The sequence below is a fragment of the Phaethon aethereus genome (genome assembly GCF_964289735.1).
Source record: "Phaethon aethereus genome assembly, chromosome: Z".
NCBI classification, from domain to species: Eukaryota; Metazoa; Chordata; class Aves; order Phaethontiformes; family Phaethontidae; genus Phaethon; species Phaethon aethereus.
Window position 1 is genome coordinate 44,442,890 of NC_138577.1, and position 24,430 is coordinate 44,467,319.

At 42.2% G+C, this 24,430-nt stretch overlaps 1 protein-coding gene across 12 annotated transcripts in view; it reads left to right on the forward strand.

Annotated features, from left to right (window-relative positions):
* LOC309415894 (transducin-like enhancer protein 4) overlaps positions 1 to 24,430 on the forward strand; it is a gene marked incomplete at its 5' end in the record, with an annotated part of 101,756 nt that overhangs the window by 36,583 nt on the left and 40,743 nt on the right. For 3 of the 12 annotated variants that reach the window (XM_082013576.1, XM_082013578.1, XM_082013580.1), the window contains 3 exons: positions 3,368 to 3,442; positions 17,624 to 17,828; positions 18,229 to 18,245. In XM_082013576.1, the coding sequence (XP_081869702.1) occupies positions 3,368 to 3,442; positions 17,624 to 17,828; positions 18,229 to 18,245 (297 nt within the window). Of the gene's footprint in view, positions 1 to 3,367; positions 3,509 to 17,623; positions 17,849 to 18,228; positions 18,246 to 24,430 lie in introns of all 12 variants that reach the window. The other 9 variants (XM_082013579.1, XM_082013573.1, XM_082013581.1 and 6 more) reach the window with 5 other exon arrangements.

The following is a 24,430-nucleotide window of genomic DNA, read 5'->3' on the forward strand; positions in this document are numbered from 1 at the left end:
TGGTTGGGGAAAAAAGTAACCCTCTTTTCGTCGTTGCTGTTCTCACTTGGCTGTAAATTGCTATGTGATCACTTGACGGGCAGGCTAACGCGCGCTGCTTGGTGGTAGCACAGTGCCGCTTGCTGCCGGCGCGCAGGCTGGAAAAGGCGTTCGAGCACGCGGCGAGCGCTGGAGCCACCCACCCTAGGGTGCCCGTGCGGGCTGGGCCTGCCAGCTGCCGTCCCACCCAGCGGGCCGCTGGGCTCCTTGCCCCTCGCCTTGGCTTCGGGTCGCAGAGGGTCACCGGAACCGGGTCAGGCTCCCACGTAGGTAGAGATCTCCGCCTGTTGCCAGAGCTGGGGCCGGTAACATGGAGCCCCCCCGCCTGCCCTGGCTTCAGAAAGGCCAGGGGCAGCCGGCGGCCCCCCCAAGCCCCGCGCAGCGCGTCACCACGCCATGGGGCGACTCTGCTTTCCCGTGTCTTCATCTGCTGGAGCGTGTGGTCAGCGCCCGTGATGGGAAGTAGCCCCAAGGTCACTCAGGGCAGCCCACCGTGGGGTTTCACGGCGCTGGGCGGGAGTCTGCTCGGTCGCTGCGCTGGGCTGGAAGTGGTGGAGGGGCTAATTGCAGACCATCTATTTTGGGTCTTCTGCATGCCATGCCACTGAAGATTAAATCAGTGTTAAAGCAGCTAGCAATAGGAGAGTTTTCATCATCTCTACCATACCTAATTTAGGTTCAGCGTTACAGAGCCCATGGTTTTTCTCTTCTCTATGAAGGCTTGATCCCAAACCTGTTAGAATCAATGAAGGATGCCGTGTGTGGCCGCTGAGGGGATTTCTGTCGTATAGTGCTTTCCAGCAGAAATCTCGAAGTGCTATTTTGGTAGTCTACTCCTCCACCTTCCTGTCCCCTCACATGGGAATGAAATAATGTTTTTCCCAAATACTCCTCAGAGCCATTCTTCGTGTGTTTGCTGTAAAGGAAAGGAAACAATTAAAACTCTTGTGGAGTTGACTTATTTTTCCAAAACCTGGATGAAAATTCAAGCAATTTCTATAATGACTTTGATGTTTTCAGGCTGGCTTTATGTAGGTCCCTCAGAAGTTTTTTTTCTTCTCCTGCCTGTGGCCCTGGGCACAAGGTTTAAGTAAATGGGTGTTGGAATTGTACACTCATATATACAAATCAAAAGCTAGATCCCTTTCTTTACCTCAGTGCAAAAAGCATTGCTTATGAAATGGTAGGAAAGCAAAGATGACTATAAACCTCACAGTAAATGATTTATTTTTTAAAAGTAATTTTAAAGATTCTGAAAATCCATTTCTGTGGTTGGTTTTTTTGAAGACCTGATCAAAAATGCTGTGATCCATTTTTGGCGTGCCTGACCTCCACCAGAAAATGGTGGTATAATTTTTATCATCACCCCGTTGTCAGATAGAGACACATGTTACCAGGCTTTCAGCTACATAATTGATGAAAATTGTACCTGTCCTTAACATGTGATGACCTGGAGATGATATCTCATCGTCAGGAACTTGAGGCTTGAGTATCATAATTTCCGTTTTACTGGTTATCTGTGATGGTGGTACATCACTGCGTTTTTGTTTTTGTCTTTGTTTTTTTTTCTGAATGCCAAGAACACATTTGCTCACGTTTGGCCTGCTTTTTGTTCTTTACATTATCTACTTATAAGTGACAGATTTGGTTTATGTTAGCACTGTACCTTTACAAAGCTCTAAATGGGCTGCTGTGCTGCTGTTTGGAGCAGTATGTTATTTGCTCTCCTGGTGTTTCCTTCATTTAATTCTTCTTTGCTTAAAAACAAACAAACCTTAAAGCCATTTTCTTCCTTCCAGGAGTGTTTCTAAATCACCTCCTTCATTGTTTACTTTTATCCATTTTTCGTAGGTGAGGTCAGCATTTCTTACAGTTACAGGTGGATTTTTAGACTTGCTTTTCCTCACCCTGAGGGCTTTTGTGGGAGAGAGTTTCTAAGTGAAAATGCTGTTTGTGTTTGTGCATTGTGCCGAGAACCGGCACATCTGAGACTGCCAAGCCCCCGAGGCGGCGGAGCCCTTCCTTACGGCCCCCCTCTGCCAGCGGGGCTCAGCGTGCTGCCTGGGGAGGCTTTCTGATGCTCTTCCCCTGCTCTCGCGTTGGAGGATGTCTTGAGGATTTGGGTCCCCACCTTATTTTATGCAGCTTTCTGCCCCTGGTAAGGACGCACAGGAGGTGCTGCTGCGTGGGCCGTACCTGGGCTCCCCTCTGCCTGTACATGCAGCCATGGGCGGCAAACTGGAGGCTTTAAAGAGACCCTCTCAGCCCTCTCCTAAGCTTTGCACCAAAGAAATCTAGACGCTGGTTTGCAATATAGAGCTGATGTTTCATCGTTACGGTTCCAGCATCTCTCGAGAAAGGCAGGAGCTCACTCCTCTCTGCGTTCAGCCTGTGGCTGAAATCAGAGAGGACTCGCTCCCAGCACAGGTCGCACAACCTACTTGCTCCAACTTGCACAACAAACTTACTCCCTGACCCCCTCTTGAACCAATTTGTCGCTTGTAATCCTGGTCCTGCGAGGCTGCCTGTGCCGATGAATTTACCACTGGGGTGGAGCTACGAACAGGCACGGATCTGGTTGCAAGAGAGGACCTTATTTTATTTGTCATTGATGTTTTCAAATAAATATCAATCAGTTTCCAGCATGCAGCAATTTTTAATTTACTGCAGGAATACAGTATCACTCAAACTGAGATAATATAACCACTGAAGCTTGTAAACTGTATTGTTAATTAGACCATGTGTTTTTGATGGACTTCTTAGAGCTATTAAAATTTAGATGTTGGGGATTGAAATAATTAGTTCTCTTTCACGTGTTTGACAGAATTGTGAATGGCATTTTAAATTTCTTTCTTACGGTTGAGCTGCTTTGAAATGTACCAAGAAGGAGAATCTGTATATTCTTCAGTGATGTGGGTGCCACATGCTTATTGAAAATATGTACCTTTCTTTCTCAGTACGCCTTTTTTTTTTAAATCAAAAAGTTTCTATGGCTGTAAGGAAAGTGCCTTGCATTTTAAGTTGGCGTGTAAATTCAAGAACACACTGTGGTGATGAACAAAAGGAAGACAGTACCCTGTTTAGCCAGGTTGTAAAATAGCTCTTTTGGGGACCACGGGTGTAATTCCTCGCAAGTAATGGCATAAATAAAATCCTCCCCTTACCTAATACTCTTGCAGATCAACACAGAATGTGACTGCCTGTTAGAGAACAGTTATTTCAAGCCCTGCATGTGTTTGAAAAGCAAAGAAAAAGATAAAAGGAAGAATCTGTGCTTAATAATTTAGAAAACAAATAATTTTATTCTGTTTCTGATCTTCATTTATAGCACCAGCAACAAGTGGTGCAGGCTGTGGAGCGTGCCAAGCAAGTGACCATGGCAGAACTGAACGCAATCATTGGGGTATGTGGTCTTTCCGTTTTAGCTCTAATAGTGTTTGTAAATAGCTTTTCTTTTTCTTTCTCTCTTGTATGAACTCATTTCTATCAGCTGGGCAAAAGTTGTGGGCAGTGATGAAGTTCAGTAGCTTGATCTTCATAAATGCTGGCTACCAGCTGAAAACTTTTGCTTGCTCTGTGCCAAGAAAACTAATGGGGTAATTAAGGTCTGTGTTTTATCCATTCCCTGAAGCAGGGTCATTATCTGGTTTTTTTTTGTCCTTTTTCAGTAACATTGCTTCCTTTGCATACTGCATGCCAGTCTGCTTCTGCAGCCACCGTAACAGGTAGCCTTTGTATGAGACACTGTGCTTCAGAAGAGTTTTTCCCATTCTTGCTGCCTACATCTTTTTCTGGGTGGTGGCCCAAGACTGTGAATATTCACCACACTTTTTATTTTTTACATTAAAGAATAGCTGTTACTTTTCTTTAAAAAAACCCCAAACAAACAACTCAAATCGATGGCAAAATGACTTGTCACCAGTGCCCTCATGGGCACCCTGCTCCCAGTCATCTCAAAATATGGGTGTGTGGAGCCCTGCTTGTCAGAAGTTTTACTGCCAGCAGTACTAGCACGGTATAGCAGTCCTGTGAGGTTTTATGGTTGTGGGCGGCCACAGTGTTTACATTTTACAGCTGGAGAGGAAAGGCATAACAACGAAAGCTGTGGCTGTTCACACTACATAAAATAAAGGTGAGAAGTCATAGCTTAATAGCACATTATTCATGTGTGTAATTATGCAGCTGGTGCAAGCAGTTGTTTTAAGTTATTCTAATGAAGACACTACAACTGTACTTCCCATCTTCTGCACCCTCCCAAATGCTTTTTCTTTTGTGTATAGATTATACATAAAAGTCCTTTCCTTTTTTTTTATTCAGTGTATCAAACACACTTTGAAATGCTAATTATTCCATTTACTTTCATTAAAATTCAAATTGCTGAGTGAAGATGTGGATAAGGGTCGACGAATAATCAATCTGAAGTGAAGATATTGCTTCAATTATGCCTCTGTCTTTTAACAAGGAAATCAGGACTCTCTGATCATTGCTGACGGTAGTGTAGAGCAGCAGTCTGATTGTAGCTTGTTTTTAATGGGCTGTTTCTAACTCTATTTTGTATCCCTCTAACCACAAGAAAACACTGGTAGTCAATTAGAAGATATAAATGGAAAAGAGTAACCTTTATTTCCTCTGAAGTGCCCGTTAGAAAGAAGGGGGTGAATCAGAGCAAGTCGTGTAGAATCATGAATAACATTTGTTGTACGTCTTTTATGCTCCAGCAGGGAGAGTGGGAGATGAGTAATTTCCCAATTAGTTTTCATTACCTAACCAAAAATATTGCCGTATATTAACATTCTTTGCATAAAGTAAGTAGTCAAAGGTTGGCTTCTTCGTTAAAGAAGTTTTTATATGTACGCTGCATGTGTGTATGTAGCGAGCGTGTATATGTGCATGTACCATTTTGTGTGTGTGTGTATGTGTACACGCATGTATGAATACTTCATAGGCTATCTGTGTACATTTTTGCCATTCACCTTTGTATGTATTAGGGAGACTGCAAAAAGCAATTTGCCGTCTAGTAAAGAATATGTTGATTGATGAAAAACATGTGATGTTCTAGATACTGGCTATTGCATTCATCATTTAAGTTTATCCTGCTTTCATGAACCACTAAAAGACATAGAATAAATATAAACAGACTAGGCACTTGTCTGGGAGCCTGGCAATAACTTTTGTTGGTCTTCCCCCACCAGAGAGAAGTAAATTTTGTGTTTTGTTTGTTGCTGTCTGAATTTATCTTTTCAAGTCAGTTGAAATTCTGTTGCCTCAAATTTTCATAATATTTGAATTCTGAATTTTTGTTTTGTGCATTAAAATGGACAGCTCTCACCTCCCTCACAAGACTGATTTTTATTTTGCTCAGAGGCATTTTTTCACTCTTCTGTTTTATGTTGACTTAGGAAATGCTTTGTGGCCCACTCTTTAGTTTTAGAGAAGTAGGAGCAATATGGACTGAAAATTTTGTGTTCATCAGGTTTAAAGAAAAGTAGTCTAATCTAATCTTTAAGAGATTCATTTAAAAAATTGAATAAATAGGATAGCATGTTATTGAAAAAGCTTAAGTTCTAGTTGCATGAATACCCAGAATAAGTTATGTCTGCACTTAGAGAGATGTAGAGTCTGAAAATGTAGCCTGGGACTAAAAAAGGCTTGTCCTACTTTGTGAAGTAAGTACCAATAAAAATAAAACAAAGAGCATAATTAGAAATCATGGCTTTTTTATACCTCTGATTATGTTGTCCTCTGTTATTTTGCTACTTGGTAAGTCTGACAGAGTTTGTGTTCTTTTAGCTCTGTGATTTTTAAAAGCTTCTGAAGTTTATTTGCTCTTTACAGTTTTTAAAAATCTATCTTTTAGTTACCCATTGAGCTGTGCATCTAACAACGACAGAAGCAGTACTTGAGGTTTTGAAATATAACTGTGGCTTAAGTTTCTCTGTGCTTTGGGGCCTTATTCAGTTCACCTCGCTCATGCTAAGCCCCTTTGGTTCAAACGGAGGAACCCTGGGTTTGAGTTTAAACTGGATTTTACCAGAGTGGAGGATGACACAAGGAAGGAATTGAATGTGCACAAATCACGTCTCTCTTTCTGTTCCACATGTATATATTTTTGTATGAATGTGCTCTGATTTAATGGTATCTGATGAAGCACCTTTTAACTTTGCAATATTATTCTATCTTCATTGGTAAATGAACCAAGTCACTGATCCATGCAGTTTAAATGCAAAATACTGAAGTGAGCCTGGAACCCGGAGAGACTGCTTGTTCTCCTGACAATAAACTAGTTGTGTTTAATGGAATGAAACACAGTTATAATGACTTCTTTCACAGGTCATGTTCAGTTTAAAACTGTTGACGGGCTGAAACAAGTTAAATATCATCTATCTTCTTGCGGAGATAGGCAGGGAGAAAAACTAAACTGAAACTAGATGTCACAGAGATGCTGCGGGAGGACTGTAAATCTGCAGGCATCCAGACTCTGCGTCTGGTGCTTGCCGTGGACGGTGCGGTACAGCGTTCTTGCTCTGCGCAATTTGCAGTGCACATCCAGAGCTCCTTTCCAGGTTGGGTGTTCACTGTATGAGCAGTGTGATGTATCCAGCTGATCTTGTCATGTGTCATAGCTGCCATGTTTTTAAATTAGAACCTGCAAGATCACACTGTTGGAACAACACGCAAATTGTAGCCTTAAATCAGTAATGTCATCTAATTAGGAATGATGTTTTCATTTCCTGTATTATTAAATTGAGCTGTCTAACTCTCTTAAAATGTTTTTTGAGGTTTTTTTTTTGTTTCGTTTTTCAATCCATTATACTATATAATCAGAACACGCTGTGTGAATGTGATTACGTTTTAATAAGGGAACCAGGGAATTAACTTGTAACTTTAAAAGAATTATATCAGTCTTTCCCCCCCCCCTTTAAAATAGTCAGTTTTCAACTGCAGTTGGGTAGTGAGGCAGAAATGGAGGCTACTGCTTCTGTGCTTGTTTATCACAAGGAGAGAGATAAATGTACCAAAAACTTAAGAACAGGTATGTGATGGTGTTGAAAGAAAATGCAGTTTAGCACAAGAAATGCTGAACCTCAATTTTTAGCAGTGACATTTTAATGATAGGAAGTCTGCAAAATTATTTGCCATCAATTGTGAAGGCAATAACAAGCCTTGGTGGTTTTTCACACCCTCTGTGTTAAGTGCTTTCAGAATGACAGCGTAAACTGTGTTGGAGAACTCCAAGGAAGTAAAACTGATTAAAATGTTCATGCTTGAATGGTGCTGATGGAATAGTTCATTTGGACTTTCTCTACCTCCTGCAGCTCAAGCTGAAATATTAAAATTCAGTGGATTTAAATCTCTCTCCCCTCAGCTCAGGAAAAAAACATTACATTTTAATAGGTTTTAAACTCATAATTCATTGGTTTGGAGCAGCACTATTAAATCTATTTAAATATTACTTGTATTACTAAGGAAATGATTTAAATGATTTCTCCTTTACCATTCTATACATCTGAGCAGAAAAAAAAGTCTTTGGTTTAATTTTTAAGCATTTTGTTTTATTATGTCACTTTTATTATTTTCTTTAAAAACAAGCAAATGGCAGTTACTGGAAGAAAAGGCTCCTTCTGTATTGTCACATATAATCATCAAGCTATAAAGTTACGTCTTGAATACACTGCTTTTCACAATTTCTACCCTGTGTTTGAGGCTGAGGTGCTTGTTTGACCCATCTCGAAAAGTGTGTAATTTTTGGTTGCTGTCAAGCGAGTACTCCATTTTAGAGCTGCGGAGAACAATGCCTGTTTAAAAAATGACAGTCTGCCGGCGCCGGCGCCGAAACCTTTGAAAGCGGCGCGGTGCAGATAGGTGCACACAAGTTGTAATAAAAACTGGGCATCGGTGTGTGCTGTCGTTGCCGTGGTGCCAGCGGTCCAGGGCTCCTGCTGCCAAATGCCCAGGCGCTTTTTTGCCGTGGTGCTTCACCTTACAGAGGCATCTCCCACTGATGGCGGAGGGTGGGTTGTTTCTGCCTCTCACGTGTGCTTGCGCTGCGAGGAAGAGCGAGGGGTTTTTGGCTGAGCTGGGGGGAACGTTTGGATTCCAGTTTGTCTGGAAGCGTGTGCGCTCAGAAATGGGAGCTTCAGGGAGGATGGGGAAGGGCGGTGGGGCGAGCAAGTGTGCTGTGGCACGGGAGCAACAGCCACTTGCCTCTCTGGCCCTCCGGTATTGCTTGTTCAAAGGCGTATTAAGCCGTGGTTGAAGCTTAAATGCTGTAAAACAAGTTGCCACTAGCTGTGTGTTGTACACAGGTTGTTTCAGTGGGAGGGTGGCAGAGGAGGTTGATTTAATGGGTACGTGCTTTGAGCTGCATTTGTTTGTGTACCCGAAAGAAATGTTGAAATTTGTTCCTCCTCATTTATTAACTCTTGTTTGCTGTTCGTGTGTTGAGGATGTCTGATGATACGGTCCTGCAGATTTTTTGATGCTGCCTAGTGCCTGAAACTGAATTGTAGAAGGAATTGTAGACCTAGAAGGCTTTGAGTGAGCACTTTTGCTTTTGAATTACTTAACTGAAGTCTGGCAAGGTTAAAGACACCTTGGTTTTTTGGGCGGAAAGAGGTGTTTTGTTAGGGATTTTAGTTCTTCCCTTACTCCCAGGTGCCAGCTTCAGACATCCTTGCAGGTGGGGCCTAATTTAAATAAATCTCTTCAATATACAGCATTATTGTGATTTAAAGAAGCTGAAAATGAGTGACAGGATCTTTTTAGGGGTTTTGGGGGGAATTAATGAGAATGTAAATAATTCCACGTTCCATATTTACTGAAAAAAACCCACTCCCAAGGATGGATTTTAAATACCGTTGCTACACTTGGAATGGGCTGCCACTGTTTTCCTCTTGACCTCCTACTTTCAGTAGCTGTGGTTGGTAGCTACTGAATTTATATTGGTATATCACTTTATGAGCAGTCAGTAACGTTGCAGTGTGAAGTGCAGACCACTTAGTACATCTCACTGCCAATATGCTGATGCCAGAGGCCCTGCTCGTTATGCTTAAGTAAGTGCATATGACATGATGTGTTACGGCTCACATACTGTATCTGATCAGGCAGGAGAGATGACTTCTGCCTCCATGTTTCGCAAGGTTTTCCAAAGCTATGTCACCACCATATCTTTTTTTGAATTAGGATTAATCAGTGCAGATACGAGGAGTCCTACGGGAAATTTTTTTCATGTTCTACAGCATGAATGTATGCAATATTTTCTTCATGATTTATTTTTGTATGCTCTCACTTCACACACAGTGGAATAGAGAAAACAGTAGTGCCAAGGTGGTCTGCACTCCAGTGTATGGAAGCTGTCTCCAGCCAAATACAGATTTGCCGTACTCCATCAGACTCTTGGTTGATTTTGCCTTCAATGATGTCCTTATACCAGTGCTTTGGAAAAGAAGAAAAAGCATATAAAGGATCTGTTCGGTTTTGAAGCATTGTGAAGGCAGGGGTTTCCCAAAAATGCTTCACTGCAAAATCAGCAATGTTTATGTAGTCTGTGGAGATGCATGCAGCCCATTTAAATATGTACCCTTCCTGTACAGTATAGCCTAAGGGCAGTTATTATTGTGTCATGGTTTCATACCACAGCGTTCCGATATCACCTCTAAACAGGATTGTGTATTTGTCACCTGGAGTTCTTCCCAGCCACACTTTGTAGGCTGTTGCCTACAGCTATGAATGAGGCTCCATACAGTGGATCAGTTAAGCATTTGCTTTTCTTTGCCTGTGTAGGTTGTTCTTCTGCTGTCTTCAATCTTAAATGTGGGCTGAAGCGAGTGCTTTTGTGCTTAACTGGAATGGATGCTGAAGTACCGCATAAGGAAAGTATTTCCAGATGTTAAGTTCATCCATGAAGAAGGAATTTAAGAATTCTTAAACCTTTAAGTTGTGTAATATTTCAGGGTTTGACTGCTGTTAGTGAGAATGTTCCTTGCTTACTGTTTGGTGAACTTTTCACAGCTACTTCCTTAGTATATGAACACATCAAAAGCATTCATATAATCCTATAATATTCCTGAAACAAGGGTGTACTGCTTTCCCTGTTTCAACTTTCGAAGAGGCTGAGGCAAAGAGAACAAGTGGTCCTTCCATAGTCCTGGAGCTGCGACTTAAATCGAGGTGATTTGCTCCTTGTCAAAAGACCTTCCTTTATCAAAGCTGCTGTAACTGGGAAACTGCACAAAAGCAAAAGAAATCACTTCAAGTTTTAGTTATTTGATTAATGGGCACTACATTAAAGAGACAGAACACTACATCTCAATGAAGTCTGCTTGGAGAGAGATAATGGTATCCACGTTTCCTAACACCCAACGTGGACCTGTGGGAAGAGGCTGTGGGAAGAGGCTGCTCAGCACGCAGAAGAGCAGGTGTTACAGTGCTCTGCACAGGACCAGAGCTGCACCAGAAATGGCAGTCTTTAAAGATGCAGAATGGATTGGAAAGAACAGATCAATCCAAGCAACCCCCGTTTTTATCACAAGCAAAGACAATTTCCTGAAATCCAACACTGTGTGTGTTTGTGTGTTGTAAGCATGACAGAACAGTGTTAGCACTCACAGAGTTATGGGACCTGTGCCTCTCGGTAATTGCTCTCCAGAAATTTGACTTGCTAAGGGTTGAGTTTAAAAGATGCATTCAATAAATGCATGTGTGAGACACTCTTTTTATGCTAAGACTACATGGCTCTTAGACTATACCTTGTGAGGAAGCATAGAAGTGAATTATAGCGGCCACATTAAAAGCTCTGGTGATGGAATTGCTTATAGATTAGCAACTCGGGTCTCTCTGTGACCAGTGGCATTACTTAACTTTTCTTCTAGCTTTTATTGTTTGATTCATTATATATCTCAGATGGTACTTTTTTCACTTTTCATGTTTATGTAGCCCAGGGTTTCCGAAACTTTTTCATGTGAGGACCGTGGAAGGAGGTTATTTGGGACTCTGCTGGGAAAAGCATAGGCATTGCTCTCATTTTGTAGTTCTAACGAAAAGGACTAAGATTCACAAGGTCACAACAGGGACACAGTTTTCCTAATGTCAGTCCAGACTCTTCCCAGTGTCCGTGGGTTGGACATGAGTGGAGCACTTGGTAAATACAGTACTTCAACCTCACACCTTCAACCTTCTGGATAGGTAGGTGCACCTACCTATCCAGAGCTGAGTACTTCCATCTGTTCAGCTCTAACGGAAGACACCCAGGTGCTGCCATCGTTACTCTTTTCTCTGCATTGGTCTTTGTGAAAAGGTTTTGAAGTGGAGATTTGCTATGTGTGGCACATTTCACACCACACATGCTCTGTATGGTAAGGCCCTGAGCTTACTTGCATTTGGTGCTGCCTTCTCCTGCAGGAGATCCGGCTTTTCTTTTCCTTAGCTAGCGATTGATGGGGGAGAAGGAAGGAGAAGAGAGCTTAACTGGCATGATTTATACAAGAATTTCTGTCCTTTATTAAATGATAATAGAAGGTGATTCTAAAGACCCAAGTTCTTCCTACCTCTGCCCCCAGTGTGAAATTGCGATGCAGAGGAGTCCCACAAGCAGAAGAAGGAACTACTGAACTCCAAGATTCTGGGGGAAGGTGCACTTGGCCTTTTGCAGAGGACTAGGTTTTTCCTTTACTGAAATGCTGGCCTTTTTTACCACAAATCTTTTGTTCGCTAGTGGGTTGTATTAATTATTTTGTTACTTTTGTCCTCTGTCTATGCTGTTTCACTGAGTGAAAAATAGTCATAAGGGGGGAAGGGAGGACAAATGGTGAAACATGTATCCTGACAGATGTTCCTATATATATGATTACGAACGGAAATGTGCTCTGCATATATTGCCTTTCATCCCTCAATATGATTTGGGAGATGAATTTTTGTTCCTAGATCACTTAAAAGATCTTTAAAGATCTTTGAGGCAATTTGTAGAGATATGATTCTGATAGTTTCTTTGCTTTATGTAGGAGTTCTAAATGCTCCCCTTCTGATTAATGACAGCTATTGATTTTTTTTTTTTTCCTTCCCCCCATAGTTTTCCCAGTGGAGCTTGCTTTCCTCCTGTAGAATCAGCATCCCCAAAGGCAGAAATTACTGATTCTCAGAGAGTAAGCAGCTTGGCATTTGCTTTTTTTTTTTTAATTTTTTTTTTAATTATTATTACTGGTCTCCTCCTTATTCTCTCTCCTTTTTTACTGTTTTTCATTCTTTTTCCTAGATTTTGTCTAACCTGTGCATTCATTCCCCTTTGTGAACAGAAACGTCATCTGTGTTTTCCAGTGTATCAGCTGCGTATGAGTGTTTAGAGTTCCCACGAATCTCTGATACCTGGCTTTCGCACTGGATGTGTTCATTTGCAAAATGATCACACTCCCTCAAAAGAGGAAACATAGTAGGTTCCTCTACCCTATATCTGTACCACAGTCCATGGCAAACCAATCATATGATAGATATATATATAGAGAGATAGATATATATAAAAAAAAAATAGCTTCAGGACCATCCCCCTGGAAGAACTGCTGCATGACTCTGTAGGCTGTTTTGCTGTGTTGTGTCTTAACATCAGAAAAACCTTTTTTGTGATGGTATGCTAGCAGAGAGAGAACTGTACAAAGGAAGTACAAACAGTGCACATCATTTCAGGCATGATAGATAAAAATTCATTTAATCCTAAACAATTATAACTGTGTGTGCCAAAGGACTTCCTTTTCTTCCTGGTCTTTAGACCATTGGCATTGATAATTGTGTACTCTCAAAGCCATTGTTTTTATGTCTTTATTTCCTCGTCAACTTGGTTACTGTCTTATCTGTATGTTCTCTTAACTAATGATTCACTCTGAGCAATCATCATTTCACCTAACAAATTTCAAACAAACAACGAAGCTATTCTATCCAGATTTTTTGAGGTCCCCTCCCAGCAGTATTGCAGGTATGGGTGGCGCACACCTGTATAGATATAAAATACCTTTTTGAGACATTAGTTTGTTAACGTTAGAAATGTCTTCATGTTAGAGGAGTATGTTTAGGTTGTTTGGGTAATGGCTGCAAGCTTTCAGGGTCTGTGAGGGGAAAAGTGGTAGATTACTGCGACACAGAGCTGCTTGGAAAGTATCCAGTAAAAACTTGAACGTTTTCCAGGAAAATAGGCTTTGAATATGCTGACTATAACAAGAGAGCATTAGAAGCTAATTTGTTAGTGGGTTTATTATCGCATTTTACTTTAAATTTAATCTCTTAAGATGTGTTGGGAAAAGAATTAAGCTAAGCATCAATATTTAGAATTGCAGTTGTAAAAATTAGTGATACTCAGATAAGAACCTTTTGCAAAGCCTTTATACCCATTTGTTTAGACGTGGCTTTGGAGTTATTTTACTCCTTACTGTAGACTGCTTAGAAGAATATACAGAAAATTAAAAACAAAACCAGATTAGTAGCAACCAGATGTTATCTTTATTTGACATGTGTGACTATGTCTTGGAAGTTTTACTTCAGTTTCTAGATGAATATATATTATATATTCAGTTTATATTATATTTATATTATCTTTATTTATATTTATATTATAAATATATAAAATAATATATATTTTAACTTGAGCTGATTTAAATTATCATCTTCCTAAACTTATTACCAAAAAGAACACAGTCTGGTTTTTTGGGTTCTTCCTGATTGCTGGGTTTACCCTTTCTTTTATATTTTTGTGTGTTGGATGTTTCTTAAAAACACTGCAATCTATTTTGCAATTCTATAGGGCATATTTCTTGGTAGTTAACTGTTCCTGTTTTTATTTTTAAATAGTTCTGGAAAATTTACAGCATAATAAAGCCTGGTGTACTGCCTTTGCAAGTTTTCAGTTATTATGCATTGATGCTGAAAATGTATGCTTGACTTTACGCATACTGTAGTCAACTGTGATGGGATTGTCTAAAGCTAAGCACATGCAAAGAGTTCATAAAGAACATGACTAAGGATAACAAAAAGAAGATGGAGGAGTGGGAAGTGAAAGCATTACAGCAACATAAAAAAAAAAAAAGTGGTTCCTCAGTTGGCTCATTTTCAGGCTTCCCTTGCAAGTTTTTAAATGGTGTCAGATTTTATGATCTAAATTCATGGTATAGGCAGAAACAAATGTAAACTTTCTTCCGTAGTGGAATATTTCTGTGTGGGGAGAATATCTGTCAGTTGTCTCACTCCTCCATATCTTTGGCATTTTCATGACTAGAGGTGAGCACCTTTTTTTACCACTTTTTAGGACTAACCTGATGCCCAAGGAATCACCAATGTTTTTATAACTTCTGTTGTAACCAAGCAATGGTGTACAGGCCGCCAGGGAAGCTCATGCTCTCCAGTGACACCCATGGGCAGTGGAAAAGCAAAACCAAGCTGTGAATGTCATGGGCATTAGAATATGGTAATAGATTTCAAAGGTCTGGAAATGGCAGTTAGAGATGTGCTGTCACTTTGTCTTTACCTTCTTGAGTACGTCTCTTCGTAAACAGTGCTCAATCATGTGATCATATACGTTTCTTCCTTTTGCTCTTCTATATTACGAGAGCAAAAACCTGCCCAGTGTTTCACTTGAATTCTTGTCATTTCTGTTTTCAGACCGGTGCCTCATTTTTGCCATGCAGCATTGCTTGTTGTATTGGAGGAGCTCATAGTCCTTTCCTGTACCAGTGCAATCCTAGTCCACGATCCTCCTTCTGTCGTTGAATTTTTAGTCCCGCCTCAGTCTAACAACATGTACAATATTATCCGTGTCCGTGTGGTTGGGCATGCAGGGCTATACTGGAATTTTGGGTGTTAGCTTAGATTTATTTAACAGTCTGGTTTTTGTACCAAGCTGGGGTTTTTGTGCCATTACAATGTGAGTGAATTGCCCCAAATTTCTGCTCTGTCAATTAATGTCACTTTTGTGACTGAGGGGACCATGTTCTTTCCAGATTCCATGTTGGGGTTTTTTCCCTACTCTCTTCAGTTACTTTCAGAGCTCTCTGCAACTCAACTTGCAGTGAAAACCCATTGGTTCTTGGCCAAGAGGGACTGGGCCAGCCATGCTATTTTAGGTGATAGCAATCAACTAGGCACGGAGATATCATTACCCATACTACTCTTAATGTCTGTATTGTGTCTGGTATTAACGAGTACATTCAAGGTGCAGTCTGTGCTGCTGCCTTGCTGACCTATGTAGAGACGTTCCCAACAAAAAGCAATTAAAAAAGGCGATTTAGTGAAGTTTTCTTCAAGCTCTTTGGAAACCATCCTGTATCTGTAGAGGAGGTCATATAATGCAAATTGGGTAGGGCAGTAGGCAGGTCTGTATGGACTGTACCGTATTGTGCAGTGAGTGTTTCTTATGTGGTATACTTTGGTCAGCAGTGAAATAGTTAACAAGGGGAAAACTCTGTCACTGTTTATCCTCAGGCTCTTCTCAAAGCCTTTGCTTCAAGCCACTGGCAGATTCAGGCAGCTATCTTCTTGCACTGGTTTACAGCCCATTCTCGAACCGGATTGGGAAATGCCTTGTTTAAAATGAGTCTCCAGAACACAGATTATTGTGTCCATTCCTTTTCTTCCTCTCGCGCTCCTCTTCCCTTACCAGATCCGGCATGCCAGATTGTTCCCTTGCTGTAAGGCAGCCCTGTTCAAACCCTGAAGCTAAACAATACACTGTTGGCTCTTGCTTCGTTTTGTTATAGTTAATTTAAAATTCTGAGAAACGAAGCATGCTTCCATGAGAGCATCAAGCAAGCAAAATGTGTTTCATACTTTCTACAAGATGGAGCACCTGCTGGAATGACATGGGTTCACAAGCAGCAGAAGGATTGAGGCTTCTCTCTTCCACCTGGAAGAATCTTCTTTCTGGTTTTCTTTCTGTTTTGGTGCTTTCCCTCCCCCCCTGCCTCGTATTTTTTGTATTTTAAATTTTTTTTTTCTCACCTTCCTTTTGGATCGTTCCCCAGCTTTCCCTGGCACTGATAGGGACCGGATGACATGTGCATGCCACTGCCAGTCTGATCCCACTGCCTGGGTTGTATTTCCAAGAGTAAGAGAAGGATCTGTACTTTCACAGGGGGGGTGTTGAGGGAGGCATGTGTGCGGTGTGCTGCATGAGTTACGTAGCGTGCTGTATGTGACTTGCCGTCTTTTACTTTCAGCTCAACACGTAAAGATTCATCCTAGGAAGGTGAGGAAAAAATCAAGTGAACAGCACATTGTCTCTTGATTGATTAAAGAGCTGGGTTGAGAAGTGGGAAGTGAATTTAGATTGAAGTGAAAAACAAATAAAAGTAGGACTGGAGTCTTTGCAATTATGAATTTCAAATAGAATGTTTTTATGCAAAGCGAGTTAAGTTTTTTTTTCTTCTTCTTCTTCCAAAGTCCTTTATACAGACATGCGGGGGGAGAGCACAATCCTAGAGGACTTCTGATTGGATTTACCCTGAGTCCTGAGCACTGACTGCTTGAAAAGGAAAAGGAGATTTCAGAGCTAACCTAGTTACTGTATGAACAGAAATTAGTTGGACGGTTAGTGGGCAAGCCTTAGACCTGAACAGATCTCTCTTGGGATATATTTAACATAACCTTTTCACCTGTTTAGTTTTGTGTTTTGGTCGTGTCCCCCCGCCCCGCCTTGCCTTCCCATTCAGTGGCAACAAACAATCTACCCCACAATGGTTAGTATAGCACAGAGTTTGATGCAGCCCTGGTTGAGGTCAAGCACTCCAATTCGAACCTCTCAAGGGCTTTCTCTATGTGTTGCCAGTGTACTGGTAAAAATGACTTTAAACTCTTGTCAGCGCAGTTACTGGTGCATGCATCACAGTCCCACTCAAATAAACCTGTCACAACACAGAGTCAGCAGCTAGAGAAGAGTACAAGGGCAGGCCTCTAGCTTTTCATTCGAGCATCACTAAACGTGCACAGAGTGCCCAATTATTTCAGCATTATTGAGCAAGCCTACAGGAGGACCCAAGCCTTGCTACATTAGATTTTCTTTAGTAATTTGCTCAAGTACCGCTGAGGACACTTAAAGGGCTTAAAACGGTGGCTGCAACCAGTTTCCTTTTCTGGATTGTTAATTCAGGTTTTCTCTTTCAAATTAACTCTCACTGCATGCTGTGCAGTAGCGCTGGGAGAACTGTTTAACACTAATTTTCTCAATTTTCAGCTTTTTTTTTTTCATTATATAACTGCTTTTATAGTTACATATGTTTTGATTAGACTTGTACACGGTGTGTTTCTGCTAGAAAGAGTAAAATGTAATACCTCTGTCAGAGAAATAAAAATTTTACCAAAACTGTAAAATTCCTTTCATTTCTTCTTTTTTTTCCCTTTTTTTTCTTGTTTTTTTAATTCAACCTGAAGTTTACAGATTGTATTGTGTCAAAACACATGGACATTTTTAAAACTCTGGGATGTTTGTGAGAGTTGATATCTGCATTGATCAAATGCATTGGTTGATCTGATCAATCACGCTTGATGTACAGGATCAGTTGGACAACCCCTGGTTCCCTGAACAAATTCAATATCTGTGTTTCGTTTTTCACAGCAGCAACAACTCCAGGCCCAGCATTTGTCACACGGACATGGTCTTCCTGTGCCGCTCACTCCGCACCCCTCGGGCTTGCAGCCTCCAGCCATCCCACCCATTGGCAGCAGTGCTGGTCTCCTGGCACTGTCCAGTGCACTGGGGGGGCAGTCCCACCTCCCAATTAAAGATGAGAAGAAGCACCATGATAATGATCACCAAAGAGGTAAGTGCTGCCCGATGAGTGTGTGGCTTCATTAATTTATCTTTTCTTCTTTTTCTTTAAACTCTCCTCTTACTTAATAAAAAAAAAGGGAATTTTCACAAAAATTCCCAGCTAATGACTTCAGTATTTATTACCTAGCGGTAGCCAGAAGTTGTGTTCAAATGCCAGAAACCCAGTTTTATAAATCTGGCTGTACAATATTAATAATTAACTGTACAGAAGAGTTAACATCTGTGCAATTTATTATTTAACAGACATCAGGATTCTTTCTTACGAGTATGATAAATGTATAATTTTATGTAAACTAACTAGTACTTTTCTCTTTCTCTCTCCCCGCACTTTCCCATCCTCTGCCACCGCCTCCTCCCCGTCTTGCGCACGGGGGCTGGTCTGCATGCAGACAGAGACTCCATCAAGGTAGGACTCCGTTTCGTAGGTGTAAGGGCTGGCTCAGAAGAGCTGCGCACTGCATTTTTCTGAATGTATGGCCCAAAGTGGCGGAAATAGTCACAAAGTGAAACCGGGTTGTGGTGCTCGCGTTGATTAGCAGAGCCCTGCGTAGACTGTGTATCACGCTGAGAAAGTGGCTGCTAGTGAGGCAGCTGGGACTGCAGGCGATGTGCCATCCTGTGGCTTTGGTGCAATAGCGTTGAGGCTGTTCCTGGATATAAGGGGAGGGCTGCCTGGGGTCTCTGCCCGAGCTTATGAGACAGAAAGAAGAATTAGCTGATTGTTTTAGAGTCATTTGGAGGCTGTAAACTGTAGTTCTGATACATCCGAATAATGCAGTTGCGGAAGGAGAGCTCTGTCGCTCTCAGGGGACGGGTGGGTTGCTGCCTGCTGTCCTTGCTGAAGCAGCTGGAGAGGAGCGAACTGCCATTCCCTACCCTGACAAAGGCAGTACTTGCACTGAGGATCCTGTCTTCCTTTTCCAAAAGCTAATTTTCAGGCTCTGAATGATTCTGCAGCGTCTGTGCATGCGCCATCCTGTGCATGGTAGCATCCGTAAGTAGATGTAATACTCACCTTGCAGCTTGTGTGATTTTGAGTACTCAGTGATGCGTATGGCTGTGATTCAGCGTATGTGCCTGGGTGCCTGTCCGTACTGGATCGCCACCAGAGCCTTTCAGAGGCTCCTGTGCTTTTAATGCTGTAAGTGGGGAGCTGTACCTTGGCCCTGCTGTCTCCTGCATCAGTCTGCTCTCCTCGCTGCCGCTGGCGGTATACCAGCTCACAGCAGACCCGGTTGTTGCCAGCTACACGGTTACCTGCCCAGCTGCGGGTAGCTGGATGTAGTTAGCAGGATAGAGCCTGAGTGGCTTGCACAATTTTCAGGAGCGTAAGATTAAGCCTTTTTCAGTCATGGTGAGCGTGAAACGAAAGATACCCTTCTCTTACAAAGGGTGAGACCTATACCCACCTTACTGAGCGCTTGCAATCCATTTGTCAAGTTTTTAGCAGTGCTTTTTTTAGGAAGATGTAATTTATTCTGAGGATTGGACAGATGGCAGAAGAGGTGCTCGTTGCACAAGTCTTGGGCGCATTAGACAGGATCGCCAGGAGCTTGCCAGGCAGCCGCTACTGCTGCGCCCTGGACGGCATTGGGAGGAGCGCGGCGCCGGGCACGGCTCTGCCCTCACCAGAGACCTGTCTGGCCTGCCGTGAGAGGGGCTACGCCTTTGCCTCTCCAGCTGCTCCGGGCAGGGCTGCGTCCCACAGCCTTCCCCAGTGTGCCCATTCTGCCACTGGTGCCTCTGCCGCGTCCCAGCCGAGTGCAGCTGAGCCGATGGTTGTCAGTGTTGCTGCTACCCGCATGGCTCTGCATAACAACCAGAGGCTGTCAGGAACTGTCAAAAACTCACAGTTTTTACTGTGAGCGGCAAAGGCACCGAAGCTGTCTATCTGCCGACGTAGGACAACGGCGTGCCCGATTTCACTTCGGCTTCCTTGTCGCGGTGGCTAGAGACGGGAATTGTGGCTCTATGTGGCGAGGCTGGGCACAGGTTAATTATGATTTCCCTAGAACACCCCTGTTAGCTGTGAACAGATATGTGTAGGCCATTTTCTTTTTTGTGCACCCAAACTAACAATTACAGGTAGGGAAGATACCTAAATGTGGGAATACAGACTCACCTGGTTTCTTCAACGAGTTCGCATACCTGTACAGCTGGAACCACAAATGTTTCACTGAAGAAAGTGAATGAGGAGAACTGCTAGTACATGCTAACTGCTGTTTTTAAACAGAATGTGCTAGTCGTGTTTCTGTAATGTCTGTGGGATGTTAGGGTGTTCATGCTGGCATGGTGTTACAGGGAGTGTTTGTACCAAAAAGGCTGATTTTTGTCTGGAAATGATTCAAAGGCGCTGTTATTCATACAGCTTTGAGAGGGAGAGGAGGATGTCACTACTTTGTGCCAGTTTACTTTGAAATGATAAGTAGATGTTTGTCTTGCACAGCGTTCAGGTTGTGAGTTGGCTTGTGTGTCAGCATTATGGGGCTTGCTGCCAGCTTTGTAAGGTGAAATAGTTTGCTAATTTCCTTAAATGTTTTCAGTGATACCCAGAGTAGCAGTTAGTTGCTTGTTCGATCGATCTGTCCTCCCTTAAGTGGCTCCTGGTTGAGAGAGGCTTTTTATGATTGTCTGCTGTGTGACTTGAGATGGTTTTTGTCAGCCAGAACGTGCCAGTTGCCAGCAGCTGGAGTCTGTGTGCTTGTATGTAATAATTTATTCATGCAGGATAATGCTCCTTAACATTTAGCAGGTAATGAACGTGACATAAATTTCCTTCTTGCTTTTAATTTTTCCCTTTCCTCTTCTAATGTGCAAACAGGCAGCTCTGGTACTCTAAATAGTAAGTAATTTTTGGCCATCTGTCAAAAGGAAATTTCAATACAAATTTAAATTAATGGTGCCTGAAATTTTTTATAGCTCCTCTAAAAGCCTCTAATGTGCAGAAAATTCTGAATCTGCTGGTAGTAATTAGTGTAGCATGTAATGAGGATATGGGCAATGTTATACAGCCCCAGTGTAACATTTTGATATGGTAGCAAAATTTTGATTTATTCAAGGTTGTGCCTGGGTTTAATTGTGAGAGACACTTTAAAGTGTTTTCTTGCTGATACAGATTATTAAGCAGGGCAGATTTTAGAATAGCTCATACAGTGTAAATTTACGCTGTAGTGTGCGATTCAGATAACGGAAGGCACCCTACCCGTTCCCACAAAGAAAGGAGTTTGACTGAAGTGTCCCATTTCTTGCCACCACTTCCAGTGCTTTGGATTTGCTGGAAAAGTTGTCTTTGTGAAACTTGCTGTCTCTAGCTGCGCTGGTCCCAACCCTCCTCCTGGTTCAGCCCAAAGAAAAGGCAGTTGGCATCACTCTTCAAAATATGACATTTTCTGCCTGGTAAGCCAGACCGGGCTCGCATCCTTCCTAGCACCTCCCTGGAGTGAGCAGTTCACTGCTGAAACTGAGTAGTCACCTTCCAGATAACTCTACATTGTCCAGGAGCTATTCCTAAATAATAGATCAGCATCGGCACAGCAAGCTCAGTGGGGAAGGGCGGCTTTGGCAGCTCTTTGATTTTGTGCTGGATTCAGTCCTCTGAATCCTCTGCAAAGTTTGAAGTGTGGGAAAACTCTAGGCGTGGTAAACTGGGTCACGGGAGCGCTCTTTGTGCAGCGCCAAGGCTGCGGCACGCACAAAGGAGAGGGAAGGGTGGCAAGCGCCCGGGCTGCGCTCAAAGTGCAGCCGTGGCTTAAGGGCTCTGAGGGAATATAATGTGTTTGGACAGAAAGACAAACAAACAGCTCTGCAGTTAACCGAGCAGCTTTTCACAGAGGGCTTGGTGTGTCCCCTTTTCAAAGCAGTAAAACTTCTTTTTAAGAAAAAAAAAAAGAAAAAAAAGAAAAAAAGAATTGTTCTACAGTGGATTCTTGCTTGCTAATTGCACCCTGCAAGGATTTTTCCACCTCCTGCAAGAACTGCTGATGCAGGAGGCATGTCGTTCTTCCCAGCCCTGGTCCTCGCCTACCCTCTCTGGGACAAATGGCGCAAAAGTTTCTCTGGTCCTTAGCAAAGTCCATTCTGTGAAACACACCCTGTGAAGAAGCGAAGGAAGTGCTTCGTCTGCAAAAGCAACACCTGGCAGAAAGTAGCCCGGTGCTAGCAGCCTCTTGCTGTGGCTCTCACGGCAGCACCAGAGTCAAGGAGCCCCCAGGTGCTGGCGGGGTTGCGGGCCTGCCAGGGGTAGCCAGGGCATCCCTGGGCAGGTTATTCCAGAATCTCCCAGTCTTCTGAATCAGACTCATGCACGGGCTTCAGCTTGTCTTTTAACTTTTTTTTGCATCTGCTGTTAATGCAGATCTGCTGCTCTTTACACTCGTGGTGTGGTGGTGTGTTGCCTTTCTGCCCCCCACCTCCCCCCAATTGTACATTATTTGGGACAGAGGGACACCACATAAACTGCCATGATGTCCTGCTGTGGACTGTGTCTTGCCAGGTTTCTTTTAAATGAGACTTCTCCATGTGGTAGAGGCTCTGTTCATTTTGATGCTGTGAGTTACTGTTTCAGCAGCAACAAGTGCCAGTAATTAAAAGCTGCAGTCATGTGGCAGGAATAAAATAGCCTGTTTGAGATTCCTCTGGAGGAAAAAAAAAGGGTTTTAAATGAAAGGATCTGACATAACACATCAAATGCAGGTTTGGGGTGAATTTCTGTCCAACATGCTAGTGAACTAAGAGAAGTCTGTCAGGGCAAATTCAAGTGGATTTAGCAGTAAGATTACTTTTGCCTTAATCTGTGTGAAGGCTAATAATTACACATGTGGCAGATACAGGGAAAGTGGACGGGTGCAGTTCCCACGTTCCATTTACATTTGTGGTGACAGGTGCTCCAGTGCTTCTCAATTTAGCTTCTTGAGCTGTTCGCCACTATTAAGTGTTTAGACCTCTGTTCATTTAGTATGTGAGTGGGAGTAAGCTGCTTACTCCTGCAGCTGTAATTTGATACTAAAAAAAAAAAAAATTGTATGAGTGTAACGGTTCTGGAAAGAACAAGGTAAAAATCAAAACGCCCAATATATATGAGAAGACATTTGGATATTACCAAGTGTAATTACATTGCTCGGACTTTGTTCTTCTGCTGGTAGAGGAACACCACGTAAACTGCCGTGATGTACTGCTGTGGACTTTGTCTTGTCAGGGTTCTGTTAAATGAGACTTCCTCTGGTGGCATGAGTGTCCTGCCAAATGTCTTTGCATTCAGTATGTATTTAACAAGCCAAAGAAACGTAGTTATCGGTCACACACCTAAGAAATTTACAGAATTTATCTCCTAGTAATTTTGTTATTTTGCCACTTTACGGTTCAGCTGAAAAGCACTTCACAGGCTTTTTAAGATCCAAACGTTTCACACTCATGTCATGGATTCTGCTCGTACCTTTCTGTATTCAGAAATGAGATAGTGCATGTTTCTGTAATGATGAAGTGGTAGGTTTAAGCTGAGCATATTTGAACTAAACTTTGCCCCTCAAGAGTTGTGTTTTTGATCTTCGTGGGTGTTTTGGGGGTAGCATTATCAAAATACAATGAGTAACTCCTGTTGGCTTGTGATACAGTAATTTTTTCAGTATTAATTGATATCTGCCTCTGGGCATATAAGCTATGCCGAATGTAACAGGTGCCCTAATTCCAGAAAATGTGTTGTAATTGTTTGTTTGTGGAACAGATGAATAAATATCTGTGGGGCATAGCTTGTCCTCAGGTGGTGAACGTGAATGGATTAATGATGTGATTGGGTGAGACATGCTTGTTTGTTGCAGTCTTGTCCAGTAACTGTCTGCTGAAGCAGAACAAATATTAATTAGCAGGGTCCTGTTTGTTGTCTCAGTCTATCTTATGGAGCTGATTTTTTGGCACTGCTTTTTTTTTTTTTCTTAATCACCTTTTCATGGCTAGACTTGTAGCTGTGTCATTCAAGCTGTGTGGTTTTTAACAGATTTTTAGAACACAAAACTGAAACTCAAGTCTTGGTGGGTTTTTTCTGGTGGGTTTTTCCCCCCCCTTCTCCCCCCTGCCAAGTTTTACATTTCTTTCTTCCATTCACTGTCACATCATTTGCCTTTTTAATGAGGTCATCTGGGAATTTTAATTTAGTGTAGAGTATTCATACGAAAGTAACAGCATGTACTCTGGTATCAAAGAATTAGATGCTTCTGCCATTTTTGATGGCTTCACCTCCTTAACCGGTAGCTTTTTCCCACTTCTGAGTATTAACTGAATGCCAGCCTCTTAACTCGGCCCCTTTTGCCAGTTACCACGCAGTGATTCTTTTTCAGTAGTGTGCCCACATTTGTGGCCAGACTGCTGCAGCGCTTCTCACTATCAAACTTTATTTTGCCACTTCGTGATTTTGGGTAACTCAAATGTTCTCTCTTCAGATGCTCTCTTCACCCAGGAGGCAAACACTTACATGGGCTGTAATTTCTAACCTGAGCAGTCATGTCTAATTATTTCTATGGCAACAGACTGTGATGTTGGTGACATAGGATTATGACTTCACATTGTAGAGTAGGAAGAGGAAGTTTGCTGGGGTGAGGA